Source organism: Pyrus communis, chromosome 2, assembly GCF_963583255.1.
Source record: "Pyrus communis chromosome 2, drPyrComm1.1, whole genome shotgun sequence".
NCBI lineage: Eukaryota > Viridiplantae > Streptophyta > Magnoliopsida > Rosales > Rosaceae > Pyrus > Pyrus communis.
Window position 1 is genome coordinate 13321393 of NC_084804.1, and position 17830 is coordinate 13339222.

General features: G+C 37.9%; 1 protein-coding gene and 2 pseudogenes across 1 annotated transcript; 2 read left to right on the top strand and 1 right to left on the bottom strand.

The window, feature by feature from the left end:
- Positions 1-332: 332 nt before the first annotated feature.
- On the top strand, positions 333-2904 carry LOC137726414 (chloroplast envelope quinone oxidoreductase homolog). The gene is made up of 4 exons (XM_068465341.1): positions 333-446; positions 613-754; positions 1930-2021; positions 2159-2904. Exons 1-4 carry the CDS (start codon positions 372-374, stop codon positions 2852-2854), a joined length of 1005 nt encoding a protein of 334 aa, XP_068321442.1. The 5' UTR covers positions 333-371; the 3' UTR covers positions 2855-2904.
- Positions 2905-4800: 1896 nt separating this feature from the next.
- LOC137727141 (chloroplast envelope quinone oxidoreductase homolog) lies at positions 4801-9471 on the top strand (annotated as a pseudogene).
- Positions 9472-10452: 981 nt separating this feature from the next.
- On the bottom strand, positions 10453-17381 carry LOC137724798 (uncharacterized; annotated as a pseudogene).
- Positions 17382-17830: the final 449 nt, after the last annotated feature.

Genomic DNA, 17830 nt, shown 5'->3' on the forward strand with positions numbered 1-17830 from the left:
CAAAATTCTCTTTTGCAAGCTTTGATTTGGTTTAGACTTTTCTCTCACCACACGGGAGGCTGACTCTTCTTTCCGCCTCTCTGATCATATGGCCCCTACACAGCTAAGGCCATCGTTTGTGTGGTGGTGGAGAGTTTTAAGTTCGTACTCTCTCACTTGTGACTTTTCTTTTCATCACCCTTTATTGTACAGAGTTGCAAATTCTGACTTCAACTTCTTCTGCAAGGCTTGACTTTTCATCTGTCTGACTTTTCTCAACATTGCAAGTCCTGGTTCTGGTTGTATATATTGGCCTGCTGGCTTTATATATAGAGATTGATATAAATAGCAACTTAAACATTAATATTTTAACAGTTCCGACTAGGGTTTGCATGGCAGGCATGGCGTCGAAGCGTATGCATGCGGTGCAGTACGTCGGCTATGGTGGAGGAGCTTCTGGTTTACAGGTTCCTTTTTCTTTATCTATTACATTTTTCATTTTATTTTTTTATCTACGAAGTGCTTAATATTCGTTGCCGCGAAACAAAAAAAAGTCAAGTTCTATAATGGAAAAAAAAAGAGAAGAGTTTTATAATTTTTGTATCTGTATTTTATTTATGAAATTTGTTGCAGCATGTAGAGGTTCCAATACCCACTCCGAAGAAAGGCGAGGTTTTGCTGAAATTGGAAGCAGCTAGTATAAACCCACTGGATTGGAAAATTCAGAAAGGCGTGGCACGACCATTTTTGCCCAAAAAATTTCCTCATATACCTGGTACGTAATCAAGTTGATCACCTTGTTAGGAACTTTGACCTGTTTGGTATCAAAGATTGAGTTGAAAATGAAAGGGATAACTCGACATTCTAATGTATGTTATAAAAAAGAAATGCAAGTCAACAACTCCCAAATGTTGTTTCAGTTGAAGTTTAAAAATGGATTAAGTTTCCTACTTGAATAACCCATCTTTTACCTTAAACTTACAAAACATTTGAAAAGTTTGACATCCATTTTTATTCATGTCCAACCCTTGACGCCAAACAAGGCCTTTGTACTTGTGTATTTTACCTGTTCAATGTATTTGAAGTTGACGTTGGTAAAAACTGTTTACACAAATGACAATAACGACAGATTATTTAGTGTGCCTGAAACACAAGGCGGAACACCATATTTCATTCTACAATTAGAGAGACTTGAAAAAAAAAAAAAACAAAACTTTCCTCCAATTGTATAATAACATGTGATCTTCCGCCTCGTGTTTTGGGCACCTTGAAAAATTTCTCGACAATAACTGAAGACTCGAGCTTTTTACCTGCCTCATTTTCAAAAGTTTTCCTCATATGACTATGCACTGCTTGTTTTGCAATTTTTCTATCAGTGCATGTAGAATTTGGGGAAGTTTAGTTACTTAGGTTTGTTAAATTCTTCAATAATCACCCTTCCAGTCAATTAACGTTTGAGGGTCCTTCATAAATCAATTCGTGTCATATAAGCTGCCGCAGGCCAGGCAATGTACTGATGATAAAGTAAAGTTACCTAAATTTGATTAATTACGACAACATTGAACTGATTAATAAAGTTACCTGATGTTGATTAATTACTACGGCGTTTGAAACAAAATCATGCACTACTCGGTGTCCCAAAGAGATTGCCCTCTTTAAAGAATTGGGCATAATGGTTACGGATTAGTTCATGTTGTTGATAAAACTCTCATCATACATTGAAGTATTTGGAGAGTTGTGCGGTAGATAAATTAGCTGGATTGACCCAAAAAAAAAAAAAAAAAAAAAAAAGCTGGATTATGAAACAGATTTATGCTTAGACTTTAAAATGGATGGATATTGCTCCTATATTGCGAGACGAGTTGTTTTGTGGTTTATGCATTCATGTCTGTGAGTCTTAGGCTGGTAGGTTGGTTTGTTGACATCGGGTAATGATATCATTGAAAACAGTTACTGATGTTGCTGGAGAGGTTGTAAAAGTTGGAGAGGGCGTCCAAAAGTTCAAACCGGGCGACAAAGTTGTGGCATATCTGACCGCTGCTGTGAGTGTTTATCTTAATCCTTTGGTTACTTTTTCCCCTTTTTGAATGGCTCATTGTGCATATAAGAAGTTTAGCATTTAGATCTCGTTTGTTATATCTATGCCTCAATTTTCTGTTGTCACGTTACATATGGATAGATTGGAGGTGGACTGGCTGAGTACACCACAGCTAGTGAGAACATGACAGTGGCCAGGCCACCCGAAGTTTCAGCAGCTGAAGCTGCAGGCTTACCTATTGCTGGCGTCACAGCTCACCAATGTCTCACGCAAGCTGCTCGGGTCAAGCTTGACGGAAGTGGCCAGCAAAAGAACATATTGATTACTGCTGCCTCTGGCGGTGTGGGTCAGTATGCAGTCCAATTAGCCAAGCTCGGTAATGCTCATGTTACAGCCACTTGTGGAGCTCGTAACGTTGAATTGGTCAAGAGCTTAGGGGCAGATGAGGTTCTTGACTACAAGACCCCAGAAGGAGCAGCTCTGAAGAGCCCATCTGGTCGGAAATATGATGTCGTGGTCCACTGCACAACCAACACCGGTGTTCCCTGGTCAATTTTTGAGCCTAATTTGAGTTCCAACGGGAAGGTCATAGTAATAACTCCCGGTCCAAGTGCCTTTCTTACTTTTGCTCTGAAGAAACTCTCCTTCTCGAAGAAGCGGCTGGTGCCACTGTTTGCTGATATCAAGGCTGAGAACCTTGAGTATCTTGTTAAGTTGGTGAAGGAAGGAAAGCTCAAAACGGTAATCGACTCGACACATCCTCTGAGCAAGGCCGAAGAAGCTTGGGCTAAGAGTATCGATGGACATGCAACCGGGAAGGTCATCGTTGAGGCTTAAGTAGACGAAATATAGTATTGTAACCTCAAACAAATTATAAATGCAAGAGTTGTGTGCTATATAATGTGTCTAATAGTTGAATGTGTGGGTCTTTTATTGTTAATGATATGGATTATTTGATTTATATTCATTTTCTTGTAAAGTATATTTGACAGTGGTTTTGATTTGAACAAGTTATACAAAGTTGGCCGAAGATCTTTGACATCCAATTTCTATTTAATTTTCCATCCAAAATAAAATGACCATGTTAGTCCAAGGACAGATGCACATTGGGACCAGTGTTTGATGTAATCCCTTCTAAGTATATCTTGATAGCACTCAGCAGATAGTTTTGGCAAATATTGATATCTGTTAACATATTCATAATATAGTTCATCTGACGACAACAAGCTCACTAAGTGTTCAATGAAATATCTCCGTGAATCAACTGAAATTTGCTCATGAGCTAAAATTTTTATTTTAAAAATTTAGGTTTTTAAAATTAAAAGCGCCAAAGTTTAAATTTTGAATCCGCTATTGCCTCGGTCATTAAATTTTTTATTTTATCTGTTATTTTTTCATTCTTATTGTTCATTATGGTTTTCGTTTCTCAAAATGTGCAACTTTATCGAAAAGTTAGGTTTAGTGTCAAAAAAATATGACAGGCCAACATAATTTTCTAGAAGATGAAATTTCAACAAGAATACAAGATCAACAAAATACTGATAACATATAACATGTGTATTAGTTTGTGGAAATACAAGATCGAAAAAATACTAATAACATGAACCACATGTATTATTTTGTGGAAATACAAGTTCGACAAAATACTGATTTTATTATATTAACATGAATCATGCATGTGTATTTTTTTTTTTTTTTTCAAAAAAGGGACTAGCTGGCTTCATCACAGTAGTCCACATTTTTGGGAGCCAGGAAAACTCATAGACGACCACCATCGTATAATTTATCAACATCAAGAATCGAACTCAAGAAGTATTGTGTGGAATATGCGCCTGAAATTCATACTCAACCACTAAGCCACCTCGTGATGGTTATATGATGTAGGCACTACAATAAGTATGGTCCCTATAATAAATATGGATGTTGGTGGCTTCTCATCTACCAATATCATGCTTTGATCTATTTTAATTAAGTTGCATTGTAACTATAATATGTTATTATTTGTCTATCCTACCAACGTAAGGTAACCTCTTATTTAAAGGGCTCCCTATGTAAAGTTAAGTAGTGAATTAAATGTTAATCGAAGAAGAGAGTGATTTTTCCCTCTTAAATCAAGTGTTGCACTTGGTCGTGTCGAGTGAATCCATGATTAGCAACATTGAGTGAACCATTGCCCCTGGTCGAGTAATTCCTAGGTTATCTCATCCCTCGTCTTCAATTAACTTTTAGTTCACTAATTCACTACTTAACCTTACATATGGAGTCCTTTAAATAGGAGGTTACCTTACATTCGTAGAATAGACAATTAATAACATATTATATATAGTTATAATGCAACCTAATTATAGTTACAATGCAACCTAACCCTAGATGAGAAGCCATCAACATCCATATTTAACATATGGACCATATATTTAGGGAAGTGTTATTGGCACTCCAAAAATCTCATTCTACACTCCTCACATGTGTATTTTTCTTTCCAAATATAGAAAGTTTGGAGTGTAGAATGAGATTTTTGGAGTGCCAATAACAATTCCCTATATTTATTGTATATTTAACATATGGACCAAATATGTATTGTATATTTAACATAGGGACCATATACTTATTGTAGTGCCTACATCATTACGAATCACGTGTATTAGTTTGTTCCACAATAGACATGGGCTAATGGGTCAATTGCTGTACTAGCATAAGCTCTGTTCTTCATAGAATCTGGGAGGGAGGAGCTTCAAGTTTCTGCGCCTATTCGGAACGTTGGTTGGATTGACAACTGAGAGACTATGGCCAATGAGACCATGCACGCGGTTCAGTACGACAACAATGGCGGCGGAACTTCTGGTTTAAAGGTTATTTCTAGACATAAGCCCGTGTAACTCTTATTTCATAAACATAAATCCACCTGTTTGAATTTTTTTTTTTTTTTTTTTTTTTTAGGAGTTCAAAATACCCGCACACTTCTTAACATCTAAATAAAACCCAAAATTTAATATGAGTTGCAAGCTAGATAAATAGTTGACCTCTGCAATCATTTTACAAAATTGCAAGTATTCTCCAATCATGTCAATAAGGATGATTTACTCCTTGTTTTGCGCCTTTAATGAGTTTCATAATGTTTTGTCTATTTATAGATCATTAATGTACCCATTTAGAATTTGTTGATTCACTAATTTACCTATATGGTATATATAAGTTATTTACCTGCATTTTCATGTGCAATAATTTTCCTACCAACACGAAATATAGGTACAGTCTTTTCATACAAAGAAATATTACAACTAAAGGGTAGAAAATAATAGATACATTATCTTATGACATCACATAATAAATACACTAATTTACCTATATTTACACTAATTTATCTATATTTACAAAAAACAAATTTACCTAGTTGCATATAATAAAACAATTTCAAACAAAAAATAGGAAGCAAGTACAATTGTGAAAGAGATAGGTCTTAGCTTTGATTCGTAAATTTGGACCTCATTATTGCTAGCTCATTATGAGGTAAGTTCATCTCTTCCCCTTTAGTGTAAAAAATACTGTTTGTTCAAAAAAAAAAAAAAAAAAAAAAAGAACTTGATATGGAATAGGAAAATAAATGGCACAGTGCAACAGGTAATCCCACATTCAACGCAATTAATGACCAGTGACTTCTACAATAAACTGAATGCAGTAAATAGAAATATCTAAATCCAATTGTTATTAGGGATAATTTAGGGCCTGTTTGGTATCCTTTTTGAAATTTTTTATTATTTCTCAAAACATTTCTTGAAAACAACTTTCTTTAAGATTCAAAAATTTGATTGGTTTGCGATTTAAAATTTTTAAATCTTATGACTTAAACTAGACAAAGAGATCTAAAAAGAGGGGTCGCAGGAGAGAGAGAAAGAGGAGAAAGGAGGAAAGAAAGAGATGATTGAAGTAAAAAGAAAGAAAAGAGAGGATTGAATGAGATAGAGAGGAAGATGAGTGAGAGAAATAACCGAGAGAATAAAGAAAACGGATTGGAGGAGAAACGAAAAAGGTCAAAAAAAAAAAAAAAAAAAAAAAAAGGAGGAGACAAAGAAGAAAAGAGAGATAGATTTGGAGTGAGAGAGAACGAGGGAGAGAGAAAAAAAGAAGTGAGTTTAAGTTTAAAAACTCTAAAAACTTCCTCTTTTTTTTTTTTTTTTTTTTTTTTTTTGGATAATAGACTATATTTTTGAGTTAATCTTGAGTTCAGTTTTTGAAAATAGTTCTACCAAACAAGTTTTTAAGGCCTAAAACTTGAAAATTATTTTTGAGTTTAAAAAAGAGTACTACTATTACCACCCCTTTGTCTTATTTCTACACCCACTCTTTATTAAAAAGGTTAATTACCAATTTATCCTCATGTAAAATGTCAAATAAGGACTAAGGGAAACAAGATCAGATCGTTCACTTCCACCCACACTCCCAGCAACTCGTAATCTCAATTCCCAAACTCTCGTTGTCACTTTATTCCTTCTAAATTTTAATTTATGGTTATTGGATCCTAAATTATTGAATCACGAATTGATCTTTGTATTCGTCGAGCTCGTTGTAGTACAAATCCCAAACACACTGAATGCATCAAACCATATATGGATGTCATCGGAGTTTCTTTCTCTACCGATTTCACTTCTTATTCTTTCGGCTTTGATTCTATGATTGGTTGAGCGACTGACTCTTCGTTCTATTGTTGCTTCGCCTCCGTGGTCAGCCATGGGGATAGTCGGGATGGTGGTAAAAAGTGGAGAAGGGTGGTCGCTGTTTTACTTCCCTCTATTTCAATCATATAAATATAATCATTTTCCTTATATTAAAATAATTAGAAAAAATAGATGGGAGAACACGCTAGAGAAGCAATATGGATGTCAAGGGGTAGGTTGAACGGTGTCAAGGGTGGAGATTGGAAGGGTACTTTTGGGATAATGGTGGGTGGGAAGATAGTATTTTATTTTTCTTATGTTTTATGGTGAGTAAGATTATAACGTGGGTGTAGAAATAGGATAATGGGGTGGGTCTAGTAACACTCTTAAAAAATCGGATTCAAGTAGAGTACCAAACATGCCCTTAGCCATTGGAAACATGTAAAATATTTGAATTCATGCTTAATTAAGGAATATGCTTATGGGGATCCTAATCACTGGGTTTTAATCAGGTAAAACAATTATGTCGGATTTTAGATGAAAAATCTATGTTCCAGGGGGTGAAGTCATATTTTCAGTTTAATAACTGCAATCCCACTTGGATTACGAGTACTTGATTGAGTCATTGCAATGTTAGGAAGGAAAGAATAAAGGAAGAGGTTTTATCTTTTACTTTTATTGTTTTTATCTGAACCACGTGATGAAAGAAATAGTTACAGGGATTTACTTCGTTACTAGGTTTTGTTGTCGAGAAAATTACCATTTGCATATGCTTATGAAATGTTAAACAAAGTTGTTGGTCTATTATATGGATACATTGCATTTTGCCACTTTTTCTTTGAAGAACTTTGCAGAACACATTCTTGTCATGACATTGGCCTTATTGCAGCATGTTGAAGTTCCGATTCCAAATCCGAGAAAAGATGAGGTGTTGCTGAAATAGGAGGCAACTAGTCTTAACCCAATTGATTGGAAAGCTCAGAAAGGCATGCTCTGGCCTTTGTTGCCTCGCAGGTTTCCGCACATACCTGGTAATTTGGTTTGCTGTCCTGAGACGCTGCTACTTAGGGGATCCATTTTGTGTTTATAACTCTTTACGTAATTATGCTTCATTCGATGTATTATTTGATCTTCTTCTTGAGAAGTAGTACGAATGTTCGATAAATGCTTAAACACGCTAATACTTTGCATTTGGATGTACTGTTTCTTGTTCATTTCATCTAATAAACTTCTGGAGTGGAATTTGTGTGTTTTCCGGGGAGAGATTCTTACGTAAACATTGATATTATCCTGATGAGAGAGAGAGAGAGAGAGAGTAAAGGGATATGCAACGGGGACAGCATAGTTTTTCGAGTTCTTCAAAAGGAGAGGGTGGGATGCATTTCTTAACATGTTTTATGTAGAAGTTTTCACAGGACCACATTTTGTGAGAAGTCGTTTTGTTAACTGAAGATATTCATTGGTGGAACTCGGAACAGGTATCGACGTGGCAGGAGAGGTTGTAAAGGTAGGACCTGAAGTGAAAAACTTCAAAGCTGGTGACAAAGTTGTTGCAAAGGTTAACACTCTCGTAAGTTCCCTTATATACTAGCTCATTTTCTTTGTTTCACTTGAAATTCTTCAAATTTAGTCTTCGTTGTCTGCGAAGTAAAATTTAACTGAAAGGATAACATAATTCAGAAAATGGGAATTAAGCTTCCATTTCATGTTTTGGAAATAGCATCTTTTAGGCTCCACATACATCTAGGAAACATGCATATAGATGGACATAACTTAATTTAGAACTATTATTTTCATCAATGATGTCTGAATAAGTATCTACTAATTTGAAAAGTTCAATCCATTTGTTCCAATCTGAGTTGTTGTATTTGTAAACCCTCGTTAACCCTTCATCGACTTTGTGTGCCTCTTTACCTAGTGTCATTCCAGTCGGCATGAGACTGAACTATTGCATGTAAAAACCACTTTTGGTGTGCTTAATATGCAAACCCAATGACAGAATGTGTCACCTAGATATCTCATGCATCATTCATTGATACATACCATGTCCGTTTTTGTCTCATTCTATTCTTCGACAATGAATAAAAGACTGGAGGTGGACTAGCTGAACTTGCCGTGACAATGGAGAGTGTAACTGTTGCAAGGCCACCGGAAGTTTCAGCAGCCACTGCTGTAGGATTACCCATTGCTGGTCTCACAGCTCACCAGGCTCTTACACAACCTGGTGGGATCAAGCTTGATGGAAGTGGTCAGCAAGCAAATATCCTGATCACAGCTGCTTCAGGTGGTGTAGGTCTCTACGCGGTTCAGTTGGCAAAGCTCGGAAATACTCATATTACAGCCACTTGTGGTGCCCGCAACATTGAACTGGTCAAAAGCCTAGGGGCTGATGAGGTTATTGACTACAAGACCCCAGAAGGTGCAGCTCTTAGGAGTCCATCTGGTCGAAAATATGATGTTGTGATCCACTGTGCAACAGGCATTCCTTGGTCAACTTTTGAGCCTAATTTGAATGCAAACGGTAAGGTAATAGATATTACTCCCACCCTCAGCTCTCTGTTGTGCATTGCACTGAAGAAACTTACCTTTTCTAAGAAGCAACTGGTGCCACTGTTCTTATCTCCCAAGGCTGATAACCTTGAGTATCTTATTAAGTTGGTGAAAGAAGGGAAGCTGAAGACTATAATTGACTCAAAGTATCCCCTGGTCTTGGCGGAGGACGCTTGGGCTAAGATCAGCAATGGCCATGCTACCGGAAAGATAATTGTGGAGCCTTAGTTTTGGCCATGCTATGTTTTGAATTGCAGTGTTATGTAGTTATATGAGAAGTTTGTGATTATGATGTGTGGTTTTACAAATAATTTCGTTACTGTTATAGATATTCTTGGACTGAGAAATCCTAGATAGATTTGGTTACTAGTTATTCTTTTCCTATAGGATTGTTTTTACTTGGAGGACAAGTTAATCCTCTCCTTATTTTCTACTATAAATACAGACACTGTGCAAAGGGAATAACATCCACATAAGAAATCATTACACTCTCTCTATACTCTCTCTTGCCACACCCCCTATTCCCTTTCAGTTAAATAGGCCACAATAGTTAGTACCAAATTTTGGTAAGTTAATGATAATGCTTTGAGTACTTTGAAAAAATTAACAATTTTGCGCCGAGTAATAACAATGAATCATAAACAGCAGGAAAGTACAGACATAAGAAAAGAAATCAACGGGAGTTCTCAAGGGTGGTGACCGAAAATGCACTCGCAACAGTGGAACCAGGGTTAGATGAGTGGAGTTGATTGTTGTGCTTTAATCAAATCCTATAAACTGATACGATTACATTCTAAAATTTGGTTCTTTTTAGGGTATATGGATAGCTTTTAAGTTTGTATTTTCATGTTTAGGGTTAGAATTGATGGAGGGAATTAGGCTTTTAAGTTGGTTTCTTACATTCGAAGATTTGAACAAGATTAGGATGGGGGCAGGGAATTAAAAATTTTGACTTGCAGAGTTGTTTGTAAGATTGAAATAATCAAAGGAAAAGGCTTTGATCTTGCTTCTTGCGAGTGCAACGAGACTTAATATTGTGGCGGAATAAGATTTTAACTTGGGACACCACAATGTTTGAAGGTTTTTCATTTGGGTTCTGGTTACTTTCTGTCTGCTGTGTTTGCGTTGAGATGACAGACAAACCGCGATTAGTTGTATACTTGTAGGTATTGAAAGGCATGATCTTTGTTTGGAAATGTTCAACTAAATGCTTCAGCTAAGCTTAAAGCTTGGTCTCAACTCATGGGGTACTAATACATTGTTGTATAGAAGTACATGAACTTTACTTAGTCCCAAAAAAAGTGCAGTGTCTGAATATATTTTGTCTACTTAAAGCTCCAAAATGATATTCCCAGTAGCATGGCCATCGATACTCTTAAGCCAAGCATCTTCAGCCTTGCTCAGAGGATGCATCGAGTCAATCACTGGCTTGAGCTTCCCTTCCTTCACCAACTTAACAAGATACTCTAGGTTCACATCCTTGGGAATCATGAGCAGTGGCACCAGCTGCTTCTTCGAGAAGGTGAGGTTCTTCATTACAAAAGTAGCTAAAGAACTCACTTCGGAGAAATGTCTACAACCTTCCCTTTTGCATTCAAATTAGACTCAAAGTTGACCAAGGAATGCCTTTTGCACAGTTGATTACAAAATCATATTTTCGTCCAGATGGGCTCCTTAGAGCTGCCCCATCCGCAGTCCTGTATTCAAGAACCTCATCTGCCCCTAAGCTCTTGACCAATTCGATGTTACACGCCCCACATGTGGCTGTAACGTTAGTATCCCAAGCTTTGCAAGTTGGACTGCATAGTGCCACACGCCAACAGAGGCAGCAGTGATCAATATGTTCTTTATTTTGACCAGTTCCGTCAAGCTTGACCCTTGCACTTTGGGTGAGAGTCTGGGGAGCTGTGAGGCCGGCAACTGGTAAGCATGCGCCTTCGGCAGCTGAAACTTCAGGTGGCCTAGCAACCATTAATCTCTCATTAGTTGCAGCAAACTCAGCCAGTCGTCCACTCTATCAAACACATGAATTTTACATGTGAAAATCCTCAGTATAAACAAGTAGCTCTTAAAGAAAAGGGGAATAAGTCGATCGAGCACTTACGAAATGGCAGAGCAGTACAACTTTGTCACCGAATTTGAACTTTTTGGCACCTTGTCCAACTTCTACAACCTCTCCGGCCACATCAGTTGCTGGTCATGTCATGTGAGAGAGAGGAGAATTAAAAACCCGCTACACTAAAGATTTTGCACTACCGATAGCAGCCTAGAGCTCAAGGACATTGAATGCTTAAATTCCCAAAACAACTCATCTTTCAACATAATTTTGTTACAGAATCCTACTAATCCATCAACCCACAACGCTGGACAGTGTTCCACGTACGAATTGAGCACAAATGAGAGATTATATTTAGTGTTCTGGCATAGTTTTATTTACAAATGTTGAAGAGAAAAAATTATATAAACGTCACAAATCACATGAGAAACAGAATTACCAGGTATTTGAGGGAATTTGTCAGGGAAAAGAGGCCGCAGCTCGCCTTTCTGATTTTCCAATTATTGAATTTTTGAATGTCTATTTTTGTATATGTGAAAACAAAGTACAAGGAGCTCATATAAATGAGCGGAAGAAAAAGCAACAGAAGCCGAAAAACAAGGGAAAAGGAAATCAGCAAAACAAGGAAAAGAAATCAGCAAAACAAGGAAAAGCAAAAAGCAACAAAACAAGAAAAAGAAAGCAGCAGCAAACATGGAATCATAAAACATGGAAAAGCAAATCCTTGATTTATGGCACTTCTTCCAATACTCCCCCTCAAGCTGGATCAAAGGGATCAATTGATCCGAGCTTGGATAGCAGATGATGAAAAGTAGTAAATGCCAGTCCTTTGGTGAAGATATCTGCTAGCTGGTCATGACTGCGAATGAAGTGTGTAGCAATTACCTTGGACTGCACTTGATTCCGAACATAATGACAATCAACTTCAATGTGTTTAGTTCGCTCATGAAAGACAGGATTTGATGCGATGTGCATTGCTGCTTGATTGTCACAGTGAAGGGACATAGGTTGCGGGTGAGGAAACCCTAGATCCGAGAGTAGAGTTTTGAGCCAAGTGAGTTCACATGTCGTTGATGCCATAGCACGATATTCTGCCTCTGCACTTGAGCGTGCAACCACACTTTGTTTCTTGCTCTTCCAGGTGACAAGATTACCCCCTACGAATGTGCAAAAACCAGTGATAGACTTGCGATCGAGAGAGTTCCCTGCCCAATCTGCATCTGTATATCCCGAGATCTGAGTATGACCATTATTGCGCATGAGGATCCCTCTACCAATGGAACCCTTCAGATAGCGAAGCACACGGTGAACAATCTTCATGTGATCTGTGTTTGGAGCATGCATGAACTGACTAACAATGCTGACAGCATATGATATATCAGGACGTGTGATAGTCAGATAAATGAGTTTGCCAACCATTCTTTGATAGTAACTTAAATTGGGAACTGGATCACCGTGAGTTTTTAGCTTCAAGTTGCTATCCAAGGGGGTACGAGCAGGCTTGCAATCTGTCATTTTTGCTTCGTGAAGAAGATCCATGACATACTTGCGTTGGTTGAGGAAGAAACCCTTGTGAGAGTGTGCCATCTCGATGCCCAGAAAGTATTTGAGAATGCCAAGATCCTTGATAGCAAACTTGTTGTTGAGATACTGTTTAAGAGCATTAATCTCTGACATATTATCACCTGTCACAATTAGATCATCAACATAAATGAGCACAACTAGTTTACCCACTAAGCTGGAACGAACAAATAGGGAAGAATCCGCAATACTTCGACAAAAACCAACCCTTTCCAGAACATGACTGAGCTTGGCATACCATGCACGTGGACTTTGCTTGAGACCATAAATGGATTTATGGAGTTTGCACACCATTTCTGGATTGTTTGATTGAGGATGACCTGGGGGTAGCTTCATGTAAACCTCTTCTTCAAGTTCACCATGCAGGAAAGCATTTTTAACATCCATTTGAAAGAGAGGCCATGCATTGTTAATTGCAACCGACAACAATACTCTAACAGTGTTCATTTTTGCCACTGGAGCAAATGTCTCTTTATAATCGACGCCATAGGTTTGTGTAAAACCTCGAGCAACCAAGCGAGCCTTATTCCTTTCGATTGTGCCATCTGAATGAAACTTAGTTTTGTACACCCAACGACTCCCCACTGCCTTCTTTCCTTTTGGAAGTTTCACTATAGTCCATGTGTTATTTTCATGGAGGGCTTGAAGCTCCTCTGCCATAGCATTTCTCCACTCACTGTAAAGATTGGCTTCTTGAAAACTTTGAGGTTCTCGAGCTTCATTAATGGCACTTAGGAATGTAGCAAAAGAAGATGAAACTTTGCTATAATCAATAACATCAGTCACGAGATACCTGGCAGTGTAGGTCACATAATCATGCAACTTGGATGGAAGTTTCCTCTCTCGTGCAGGATTGCGACGAACTGTAGGAGATTGAACTACAGGTATTTGAACAACATCATGGTTGGAAGGATCACTGGAGGGTGCATTGTGAATCTCTGATGAGGAAGGGTTTTCATCTTCAAGATGTTCCACCGAGTGAAGGTTAACATCATCCGGCACATGATCACTAGGAATGCATGTTGCATCTTCTCCGTTTGGACATGGAAAAGGAAATAAGTCCATCAAATGCTCCCCCTGTCTAGAGTAATCCAGTGATTGTGAGAAGTAAGGAACATGTTCTTCAAATTTAACATCCCTTGAAACAACCATTTTTCTAGTTGTTGAATTATAGCACTTGTAACCTTTTTGGGTAGATGAGTAACCTAGAAAGACACATTTGGCAGCCCTTGGGTCTAGCTTGTCACGATTTTGAGTTTGAATGTGAACAAAGCATGTACACCCAAAGACTCTCAAATGGGAAAAATTGATCTTTCTATTTTTCAAGACCTCATAAGGTGATTTAAAATTCAACACTTTACTAGGCAATCTATTGATGAGATATGCCGCAGTAAGGACTCCTTGAGACCAAAACTTCTTAGGCACATTCATGTGAAACATAAGAGCTCTAGTCTTCTCAAGTAGATCTCTATTCTTCCTCTCGGCCACCCCATTTTGTTGAGGTGTTCCAACACAGCTTGTTTGGTGTAATATACCATGCGTGCTCAAGTAGTGTGACATGTTATGAGACATATATTCTGTGCCGTTATCTGATCGTAAAATATGAATTTTTGAAGCAAATTGGGTGGCCACAAGTCTATGAAAATCTTGAAAAACTTCCATCACTTCACTTTTAAATTTCAAAAGATACAACCAAGTAATCCTTGTGAAATCATCCACAAAAGTTACAAAATATTTATATCCATCAAAAGACTCTATAGTTGGTCCCCAAACATCGGAATGCACAATTTCAAAAGGGTTACTAGCCCTAGACAAAGAGGAAGTAAATGGTAATCTAGTAAACTTAGAAAAATGACAAACATCACAAGGACTTGTAACTTTGCACATATTTGGGAACAAGGTGGATAGAACTTTTTCAGAAGGATGTGCTAGACGTTGGTGCCAAAGTTGTTGTTCTTGAGCTAAGCTTGAAGTGACTTGAAAAACCTTGGGAACTTGAATATGCTTGGAAAGATAGTAGAGACCATTTAAGAAAAATCCTTCACCAATCGTCTTCTTGGTGACTACATCCTGAAAGATCACATTTTTGGGAGAGAAAATGGCAAGACAATTTAATGAGTTTGTGATCTTGCTAACAGATAAAAGTTGAAAAGGGAATGAGGGAACATAAAGAGCCTCAGACTCGACATCACTTGAGATCAAATGTATTTTTCCTTTTCCCACAACCATAGCATTTTTTCCATTGGCAACTGACACTTGGGATGGAATAGAAAATTTTTCAAATTTATGCAAGTTTGTAGACTTGTTAGTCATATGATCAGTGGCTCCAGAATCTATAATCCAATAATCATGCACATTACCAATGCTGAGAGCAGTTGAGAAGGAGTGTAAGATACCTGGGATGTCCTTTTGTACCACGCCTTCATTTCCAGCCAGGAAGCCAGCAAATTGTCCTAGTAGTGCAGTTTGATTGTTGTCACACTGATTTAGTGGTCCTTCACTATCTCCAAGACCTTGTTTCTTGTGAAGAAACATAGCAAACTCGTTGATCAGTGCAGCTGGATTAGTGGTGAACTTCAGTGCTCCATCAGAAGAAGTTGTGGCAACATGATTTGCCTTGTAAGAAGGGTTGTACGAGCCTTTCGAGACACCTTTGTTATCCCTAGGAAACTTTGGTTTTAACTCTGGATGAAGAATCCAGCATCGGTCTCTTGAGTGCCCACCAGCATCACAATGGCTACATTTTAAGCCAGTTTTCTTTCCTTTGTAGCCTCTCTCCTCACCAAGTTTTTGGTTAGAGAAGTAAGCCCTAGCTTCTGGTATATTTGCCTTCATGTCCAAGGTCATGACTTTCCTTCGAACCTCTTCTCTTTGAATTGTGGCACACACACTTGAAAAAGAAGGCAGGTCGGGATTCATGAGGATATGGCTTCGAAGATCTTTGAATTCAGGGCTCAGGCTTGCTAGGAGTTGGAATATTTTGTCTTCCTCGGCTCTTTTAGTTAGCACAGCAGCGTCGATGGTGTGTGGTCGATACACATTCAGCTCGTTCCACATAGTGGTCAACTTTCCAAGATGTTGCACAAATGGCTTCTCTTCCTGTTGCAAACCAGCAATGTCCTTCTTTAACTGAAACACTCTAGCCGCATTGTTCTGATTTCCATACATTTCCTTGAGATTTTTCCAAAGAGTCATGGAGGATTCAACATAGCTAAAAATTTCTGCAATCTTACGATCCATGGAATTGAGTAGCCACGACATGACCAACTGGTCTTTGCATAGCCAAGCATCATACTCCGGTGAGGTAGTCTCAGGCATTGGAATAGCACCATTAACATAACCAAGCTTTGATCGTCCTCCCAGAGCAAGAGAAACTGCTCTCTCCCATGGAAGATAGTTAAACTCATTTAGCAAGACAGAACTAAGACGTTGATTTGGGTTGATATCAATATCTGAGTGTGGTGATGGTGGAGTAGCATGAAAGTCGTCTCCTTCCAAATTTACTAAGCTTTCTTCAGCCATGATTGAAGGACAAGAAGCTCACAAATCTCTCAAGAGAACACCACAGAGACAGGCCGGTTAGGGTCACTGCTCTGATACCATATTGAATTTTTGAATGTCTATTTTTGTATATGTGAAAACAAAGTACAAGGAGCTCATATAAATGAGCGGAAGAAAAAGCAACAGAAGCCGAAAAACAAGGGAAAAGGAAATCAGCAAAACAAGGAAAAGGAATCAGCAAAACAAGGAAAAGCAAAAAGCAACAAAACAAGAAAAAGAAAGCAGCAGCAAACATGGAATCATAAAACATGGAAAAGCAAATCCTTGATTTATGGCACTTCTTCCAATACCAATCAACTGGATTGAGACTATCTGCTTCCAATTTCAGCAAAACCTCATTCTTCTTCAGGGCGGGAAGTGGAACCTCAATGTGTTTCAACTAAAGTTCTAAAAGACGCTAGGCCAGGCGGTGGCCTGGGGTCAGATCCTAGACAGCTAGATAAGGGACTAGACGGACTAAACGGATTTAAATAAATTTATTATATATCGTATAAATAAGTGTCTCTGCTTATACTTAAAAAATATATATTTTCACGATAAACTGCAAAATAGAATGACATATATATTATAAAGTATTGAATCATAATAAAAACATGGAGAACAAGCATATAATATGTGTTCATCTAAGTATTCGACTAGTCTCTTACAATTTATTGAAAAAAATAAAAAACAAAACGAAAGTTATCTATTTTCTAAGTGGGTCACGACCTAGGCGGTTTTGGGTGGGTTAGGGTGCTTGGGTAGTCTAAGTAGGCGCTTAGGTAGGTCTAGGTGCTATTTTTTATTTTCAAACGTTTAGAGATTAATTGGGACGGTGGCCAGCTGCCTGACACCTAGATGGGAGTTTTTAAAACAATGCCTGCAACAAACATAAAATTTACTTAACGAATCACCACTTCATCTCAATCTTTAAACACTTCCATAGCAGGTTGTACTTGAACCGCGTGCATAAGCTCTCCGCCATGGTTGCCAAACTTCCGAGACAGTTTAAGAAATGTGAGACTTTTTGGTTATAGTTGTTCGAAAGCTTTGTGCGCGTGACGAGTCAACACTTATAACTGTTGTATTGGAGCAACTTGTTCAGTTAGTATGATTATCTCGTAGCTCTTTTTTTTTTTTTTTTTTTTTTTTTTTTTTTTTGTCAATATTGAAAAATTAAAGAAGAAAGACTCGTTCAGGAGACAAATATGTCATGTGAACGGTTCTTTCAGCCTGACTTTGTTGAAGAAAACGCATAGAATATAATAAAGCAATTGAGTTCAAAACTTGTTGAAGCTTTGCCTTGATCACGAAGCAAAATCTAACCACGAAGCCGCCCGGCCCTGCTCCTTTGGATCCCGCAACTTCAGCCCAAATTTAAATTTAACGACTAAGGGTTAGGTGTGCAACTCGGTTAGATAAGACTTAGCATTC

Excerpts from the sequence above, each read along its gene's own strand:
- LOC137726414 (XM_068465341.1), top strand. The coding sequence starts at position 372 with ATGGCAGGCATGGCGTCGAAGCGTATGCATGCGGTGCAGTACGTCGGC. Across the intron at positions 447-612 it reads GAGGAGCTTCTGGTTTACAG|CATGTAGAGGTTCCAATACC; the intron begins GTTCCTTTTTCT and ends AATTTGTTGCAG. Across the intron at positions 755-1,929 it reads AAAATTTCCTCATATACCTG|TTACTGATGTTGCTGGAGAG; the intron begins GTACGTAATCAA and ends CATTGAAAACAG.